This window comes from Syngnathus floridae, chromosome 21, assembly GCF_059516105.1.
Source record: "Syngnathus floridae isolate MCC-2025c chromosome 21, RoL_Sflo_1.0, whole genome shotgun sequence".
Lineage (NCBI taxonomy): Eukaryota > Metazoa > Chordata > Actinopteri > Syngnathiformes > Syngnathidae > Syngnathus > Syngnathus floridae.
The window spans coordinates 6,279,661-6,287,097 of record NC_142433.1 but is presented as its reverse complement, the minus strand read 5'-3'; the positions used below and the strand labels follow the sequence as shown (position 1 = coordinate 6,287,097).

The 7,437-nt window shown below is 48.0% G+C and overlaps 2 protein-coding genes across 3 annotated transcripts; one reads left to right on the top strand and one right to left on the bottom strand.

Annotated features, from left to right (window-relative positions):
* Positions 1-446: 446 nt before the first annotated feature.
* Positions 447-3,909, bottom strand: LOC148380259 (thyrotropin-releasing hormone receptor-like). Its single transcript, XM_088364271.1, has 2 exons — positions 1,783-3,909; positions 447-1,723 (listed from the first exon to the last, which is right to left on the bottom strand). Exons 1-2 carry the CDS (start codon positions 2,554-2,556, stop codon positions 1,289-1,291), a joined length of 1,209 nt encoding a protein of 402 aa, XP_088220397.1. The 5' UTR covers positions 2,557-3,909; the 3' UTR covers positions 447-1,288.
* Positions 743-6,903, top strand: LOC148380258 (transmembrane protein 74-like). 2 transcript variants are annotated; one of them, XM_088364274.1, is made up of 6 exons: positions 743-1,099; positions 1,270-2,262; positions 2,602-2,742; positions 3,420-3,485; positions 4,185-4,288; positions 5,152-6,903. In XM_088364274.1, the coding sequence occupies exon 6, from the start codon at positions 5,378-5,380 to the stop codon at positions 6,002-6,004; it is 627 nt and encodes a 208-aa protein (XP_088220400.1). In that variant the 5' UTR covers positions 743-1,099; positions 1,270-2,262; positions 2,602-2,742; positions 3,420-3,485; positions 4,185-4,288; positions 5,152-5,377; the 3' UTR covers positions 6,005-6,903. The 2 variants fall into 2 exon arrangements, with proteins under 2 accessions (XP_088220400.1, XP_088220399.1); XM_088364273.1 differs by having other exon boundaries at positions 1,270-2,742.
* Positions 6,904-7,437: the final 534 nt, after the last annotated feature.

Sequence of the window (7,437 nt, the reverse complement as noted above, 5' to 3'; positions counted from 1 at the left end):
TTTAGTTTTCCATATTTGTTGTAAATTTTAGATGTTGCTAGAAAATCATCTACATCCTTGTTCTTCTTTCCTTTTTTTTGTGTGTGTTGTGGAAAAGCCACGTGTAATGTCATTAGTGGCGTACAATTGGATCTCGCCTCCCCGCCTGCCTCTATTTATTAGCGGGCCCGAGCAGGCCTTCAGAGTCACCGCTCGATCATTTCCCTCACGTATCCGAGACGTCGCGGCGGCTTCATAATAGAAGTTCCGTGCACGTCGTCCACGGAGGCTCACCTCATCCCTCGCCTCAGACAGATCTTTTTTTTTTTTTCCATCTGCACTTTTTCACCTTGCACGTCCATTGCGCTGCGCCTCAGCGATTGGACGTCTCTGCGACAGCAAAAACGGCAACATTGAGCGCACAACATAACTTGCATGTATAATCTGAAAATAAATAAGACGCAGTCTCACTTTCACAAGCATCTTTATTAGCAACACAAAACAGCTTCACGTCCCAACAACAACGGCAGCACGACTTAACCACATCCACGTATCTGCAATGGCCAGTAATCCATAGAAAAATACTTTTTTTAAATTTTTTTTTAAACAAGACACGCACATTAAAACAGTCTTGCACCAATACACACACACACGCACACGCACACACACACACACACACACACACACACACACACACACACACACACACACACACACACACACACACACACAAGAGCGATAACGCGGCTTTTATCGGCCGCAACACAACAGCCTCCTCCGTAGCATCTCCCGCTGCTAGCAACAGCCAATTACATCGCATGGTTTCATTAGAAATAACGACAGCTGAACAAGACGCTTTTCTCGGCTCAGGAAATATATTTAAAAAAAAAAAAAAGTTGCCACCCGATGCTCACACGTAAACATGAAACAGCGTTGTTGGTTTGTTTTCGACATGCGTGACTGCTTCAATTACAGGCTGCCTTCATTAACATCTCGTCAATCAGGGAAGCGGTTGCTAGGAGACGGTGAATGGCCTTCTTGAGTCTGCCTCAACGCCTGTGAGGGTGAAAACAAAAATGTCCGGGTGAAGAGGTGTTTCCCAGAGCAACAAGTTAGTTGGGTAAGTTCTTTTAGCCAATCAGGGAAAAGGCACAATCACAACAAATTTACATTCAACACATTCTGTTGCTGTTACAGAAGCTATGTTACATCAACTGTATCATGATAACAGCTAGCAAATTCAATGTGACACTTTTTGGGATATAAAATATGTGCCTTGGCTCGTTACAGGTCGGGTCCGTGGAGAAGCTCAAGAGGCCGTCTCAAAGTCGGCTTTCCCCAAGGAGGGAGACGAAGAGGATGCGGCAAAGACGGCTTTGTGCTCGGCCAGCAACCCATCCGTGACGGTCACCTCCTCCACGTCAGTGGCGAAGCGCTCGGCGCTCTCGGCTACCGACGAGTCCTTGACGGCGCTGTAGCTCAGCGCCGCGCCATAAGCGCCGGCCGGCTTGGCGGAGGCCCCGCAGCGGCAGATCTTGAGGAAGGCGGCGCGGAATTTCTGTGACATGGCGTTATAGATGAGCGGGTTGATGGCGCTGTTCAGGTACACGCATAACCGGCAGAAGAGCAGGAACCAGCTGTCCAGGTACGGACGCTCCAAGAAGGAGTTGACCACCACCAGAGTGCGGTACGGCATCCACAGCGCGGCAAATAGGATCACCACCACCGCCAGCATTTTGGTCACCTGGCATGGCATAGCACGTGTCACAAACGGGCTCGTTCACTCTCAGCGGTGCTTCTCACCTGTCTCCGAGAGGCGGCGGTGGAGCTGGAGTGCCTGGAGTTCCTGCAGCTCCTCTTGGCCTCATCACGGTGATTGTCGTCGTGCCGCTGCAGCCGCTGACGCTCTTTGGGGTTAGAGGGCAGAGGGTTGATGAAGAGGATGCGTCCGATCAGCCCGTACAGCACGGCGCTCAGCAACAGCGGCACCACGAAAAACACCCCAAAGTCCAAGAAGTAGACGGGCAAGTAGAGCTTCCGGGGTACCCGGTAGCCGCACGTCATCACCTTGGCGTTGTCGTAAACCAGCACCTGCAGGTCGGCCAGGTAGAACCACATGACGCAGTAGGCTGACGTCAGTGTCCAAACCAGGAGGATGATTTTCTTGGCGCGAGACAGCGTGCACAGGAACTGCGCCTTGATGGGATGGCAGATGGCGATGTACCTCTCCACGGTGAAGGCGGCGATGGAGCAAGACGAGGCGTTGATGCCCAGGTACTGCAGGTAGGTGATGCACAAGCACCCCCAGCGGCCCAGCACCCAAGAACCCACGGCGCCCTCCACCGCCGTGGGCACGCCAGCCGCCGTCAGGACCATAAGGTCGGCGGCGGCCAGGCTCACCAGGTAGCAGTTGGTGGGTGTGCGCATATGCTTGGTGGTCAGCACCACCAGCACCACCATCACGTTGCCCACCACACCCGCCAAGCAGATCAGCAACAGCAGCGCCGTGCTGATGGCTTTGTACGCCACGCTCGAGTCCGTCCACACGCCCAGAGTCTCATTGGTCGAGTTTTCCATTTGGCCTTGGGTGAGTGATTTTTTTTCTCTCTCTTTCTTTAAAAGCGATGGAGGTGATCAGCGGGCTCTCCACGCAGCGTGCATCCTTCGCGAGCGCCGAGATGATGTGCTGGCGCGCGCACGCATAAGAGCAAAAACTGGATGTGCACGCTAGAGTCCTCCTCCAAGCCCCCAAAGCCAAGAGCTGTGCGTAAAAGACGATATCCTCAAAATTGTTATTTGACCAAAAACCTGTGTGCAAAAGTCCATTTCTTCACGAGCGGCACCTCCTTGCCACCAAATCAAAGCCGTGCCTAAAAGACCCTTCGGAAACATTCCAGCAAAGTCCTTTTCCGTCGAACCTTTGCGTTCAAGTGCTCATTTCATCGGAGCTGTGCGTAAAAGTCCGCCTCCTTCCTCACCACTCCGCTATCAGAGCGCTGTGCGTAAAAGTCCACATGCGCGCTTCCGTCGCTTCCGACCCTTATTACGCACGCATTCATGACGTCATGTAGAACGCAACTTTGTTTCTTCTTCCTCTTGGCCATATTTGGATGACGCCTTATTCCCGGTAACTCAACCCAGACAATATCAAGCGAGCCCCTCAACTCAATTTTCTTTGTGATCCTGGTCCAAAACGTTTTTTTCAACACAAGAGTTTTTGATTGACCCCGCAGCTTTTCCTTTAATAATTGAGTCCATGGCTGGCAGCGAGTGAAGCACGCCAGCTGTTATTATTATTTTTTTTAATAAAACGATTCTTCCAGCGAGTGTGGAGGCGGTAGAACCCACACACCAACTGTGCACACACGCCAGATAAGAACTCAGGAAAATGCCAAACGCTATTTTTGAATCATGAGCGTCGTTTCTTTTGCGCTTCTCAGGTGGAGCCGCGCAGCAAAAAGCCCTCGGCTTGACTTCTTCCCCGCTGAAAGTCACAAAAGTAGCAGGTGAGGTATTTCACATCCAAGCAGCGCTCACCTTGCAGAAATTATACACTTGAATGCTTTTCATTCTCATTATGCCTTTTGGAAGTTAGTTCCGAAGGTCGATATATGTCTGCAAGGGGTTTACTGACATCTACTGGACAAAGATGAATAGCGCACTAAATATACGTCATCAATCTTGAAATACTGAAACACTAGTCACTGATTGTTTTTCCAAAACCTATGATTGAAAAAAAAAAAAAGGAAACTTTTTCTTCCCTAAGGAATTATTGGGTCAATTGTACTTTCTTTTTTATATAATTGTTTTGCCTTTTTAAGGATTCTGGCTTTACACCTACTTTAGTACGTTGTTTTTCTTTAATCAATTTCATTTCAATAAACTGTAATATTTTTTAAATTTTAAAATAAGGCATTTGAAGGATGACATTTCAATAAATGTTTAATACCCAAAAAAATAAATCTTCTTTTCCCCCCCTGGAAGCTGTTCAAACTGCTGACATAAAAATAAGCCCAGTTGCCTCGAATTGGACCAACCTGCAATTTGGGTCAGTTTGACCCACATTTTTTTTTAATGTATGTAAATAAATTCCCACTTTCTGTCTCTGAGGGACTTTGGCTTGCATCCACTGATACAAAAGTAGACCTGTTGTAATGGAGCTAAGAAATAGCACCTGTCTTCATCGTTTTTTTTTCTTCTTCTAGCTGCAAGAAAGAAGCGACTTTGCGGCAGTTTCCCACTTACAGGAAGATGCCAAATGAAGCAGAAAAGCGCAAATCTCCTCCTCCGTTTACCTCTGCACAGACAAGTAAGAAATGCGCCGTGTCCAATCGTGCACAAGAGAGAAAGTACAAAGTGTTCTTCCATGGCAGAACGTGTGCTCGACCTTTGGCAAAGTGTAACCTACATTTGCAACAACCACACACATGCAAGAGGGTTTTCTTATAAGCAGCTCAGCAAAACGAAAATCCTCCATTTTTCACGCCACAGTATGGGGTTGCAGCTTATTTTTACTTTTTAACATCAGCAACTGAGATTTTCACAAAGTGACATGGAATGAGATGTAAACACATATTTGCATATCATTAGCGTACTGGTTGTTCTTGACGTATGAGTCAAATCACATTACCAAACAGAAAACAGGTGAGCTGTGACATTCTCAATGCGACCCCGAGGGTATTTTGACATCACTTTTAGACCACAACAGGGGGCGCTGCCGCGTGAAATCATTCTCGGGAGATGGCCGACATTTTATGTCGCAACGCCCCCTGCCGTCCGATGAAACCGACTTCAAAGTACCCTCGGGCTCGCATTGCGAACGAGGCTTGACATAATCTGCTTAACACTAATACCACAAACAAAATATTGATCAAAATGCCGTGTTTAGAAAAGTGGGGGCTCCTAGAACACATTGCAAAAATAATTGCACTGCTCCACCCCGCCCCGCCCCTTCGAGGCCATGAAGCGCATCGCAGTACCAGCAGATATATATATATCATATATATATGTTAAATATATATTTTTTTAATTGCTATTTTAATATATTATTATTATGCTTTTATTTATGGTTTGCCCTCAATTTTGGTTACTTTGGCCACTGCGGAGTGGAGCAACTTGAATGTGAGTGGGTGATCATTTGCAATGAATCCATCCAAAATCTTTTGTGACAAGGTGTCGACTTGAAGGACTGCAGTACAAGCAGGCAATTATTTGAGTGCTGACTGCTTCATCGCGCTGCTATGAGACACCGCGTGGAGTCCGTGGGAGGGGTCCGCCACCAGCTCCCCACTAATTGACAAGGCGGCGGAGCCAGAAGAGATTGTGCAAATGACGCTCGACTCCTCTCGCTTTCGTGAACTGTGCATAAGATGAGCGCCACTTTGCAAACTTTGGCTCCATGCGCGCTTCCTCCTCTCCTTCCTCCATGGGGGTGACGACCAGCCCGGGTACGCAGCCGTGCACCACCGCACCGGGTCCCTTCGCGGAGGGGAGCCCAATCCCAGCCGAGGATGATTTCCCTATGTCGGGTGAAGACCCACAGGAGGAGAGTCTGAGTGAATTCTGCGTGGAGGAAGACGAAGAGGGAGAGGAGGATGAACTTTTCTACTCGGAGCTGTCTTCGGAGGGCTCCGTGGATTATGGCTTCATCGCCGCCGTCTCCTGCTTGGTGACGGGCATCTCGCTCGTGGCCATCTCGTACGTGGTGCCTCGAGACATGCGCGGCCCCGAAAAGGAGGACGGCGTGGCGGCGCGTGAGATGGAGCGGCTCCAGCGGGAGCGAGCGCGGCTGGGCGCGCACCTGGACCGCTGCGTCATCGCCGGCCTGTGCCTGCTCACACTTGGCGGCGTGCTGCTCTCCAGCCTGCTCATGGTGTCCATGTGGAAGGGGGAAACCATGCGCAGGAGAGCCTTGGCGCACGCAGCCAAGAGCCAGCACAATCTGTACGGGGCCATCGGGTGGGGTCACTCGGACCCCGCGGGCACTGCTTTCGCCGCACCTGCTGACGACTCAGCTGAGTTTTAAAATGGACGAACTTTGTTTTCTAATGTCCCTTTAAAGACACTGACTGTCTTTTAGAGGGAGTGTGCACTTTATTAGGTACACCTGCAGATCTCCCATACAAATTAGAATTGATGAAAGTAAAAAAAAAAAAAACAACACCCACAACAGCATAGCCTGACCACATTTATGAACACATATTGAAATTAATATTTGAAAGTTGATTTTAATTTGTGCAGATGTACCTAATGACTTGACCCAAGCGCATATCAATATCAAATGGAGACAATCCAGTTCCAAAGGTGTTTGAATGTTGCCATTTGCATCATTCAAGTCCCCCCGTGGAGACTTCATTGACTCACAAGTCGGATGAATGCACGATTGTGATTCACAGTTGGGTGTCACCAACCTCTGTAATTAATTATTTCTGTCAATGAATCCATGTGACTTTCAATGTTGCAGTCAATAAAGTCGATCAAATGTATGCATTTATTATTGGTACGTGTCAGTATTTATTTATTACGTAACAAAACAAAAATCTGATCGTTCACTATGAGTACAAACAATTGTCTTGCTTTGGACTCTGACTTTGCAGTCTGCCTTGTTACTTAAGCTATCAACTTTGGTGTTCCTCAGGGTACCCTTCTTGGTCTACTTCTATTGTTTTTATGGTTCAGCATGCATGGTGCAAAAACTTTCCATTTTATGTCATAACCGTGTGTTTTCATAAAACAGAAGCTCTTGAAAACAATCTAACTTTTAAATTTTAAAAGCACTTGACGAGGGGAAAAACATTTGTATTACCTTGACAGCCGCACGGCACAATAAATGCACTTAGAGCTCCTGAAGCGCCGTCAAGTTTTGCCGCTTGATCATTTTAAAAGGCACTTTGGATCTCCGAGGCACGGCTCTGATGATGACAAGTGTGGAGGCGACCTTGCCTTGTTGCGTTTGTGTTGAAAAGATGACTGAGAGGAAGTGGGCACTTGAACAATTTAACTCAACATTTGTGCATCAAGGAACAAGCGAGTGTAAAACAGAGGTGTCATTCTCTGTTGCACCCCCCCCCTCCCTTCACTATGCTTTCTCCGTAGCAACAGGCCGACCTCGTTGCTATGGTAATGTCCCGTCTCCTTCCCTCCACCACGACAATGGCTAGGAAGAAGGAGAAGGAACATGTAAAGTATGTGGGCAGTGCCTCAGTAGGTGGTCGTCACGAGGCAATATTTTTCATTCTTTGGCTATTTGGATGGCAGACGTGTTGATTAAGACTTCTGGGAAGTATTTAAATTCCATCATGTGTCCTCCTGCACGGTATCTCCTCTTAAAAGTGGAGCAGTCAGCAGGATTTGCACTGGAAATCCTTCCTGAGCGCGAGGGATAAAGCTGATAAAAGATAAGGAGGGTGATTTTATTCCCGACTCTCTTTTGAGCTCGCCGCCTGTCTTTTCTTCTTT

Bases quoted from the DNA above. Each gene is read 5' to 3' on its own strand.
- LOC148380258 (XM_088364274.1), top strand. From the start codon at position 5,378: ATGCGCGCTTCCTCCTCTCCTTCCTCCATGGGGGTGACGACCAGCCCG.
- LOC148380259 (XM_088364271.1), bottom strand. From the start codon at position 2,556: ATGGAAAACTCGACCAATGAGACTCTGGGCGTGTGGACGGACTCGAGC. The intron at 1,724-1,782 runs GTGAGAAGCACC...ATGCCATGCCAG, and splicing joins CCGCCGCCTCTCGGAGACAG to GTGACCAAAATGCTGGCGGT.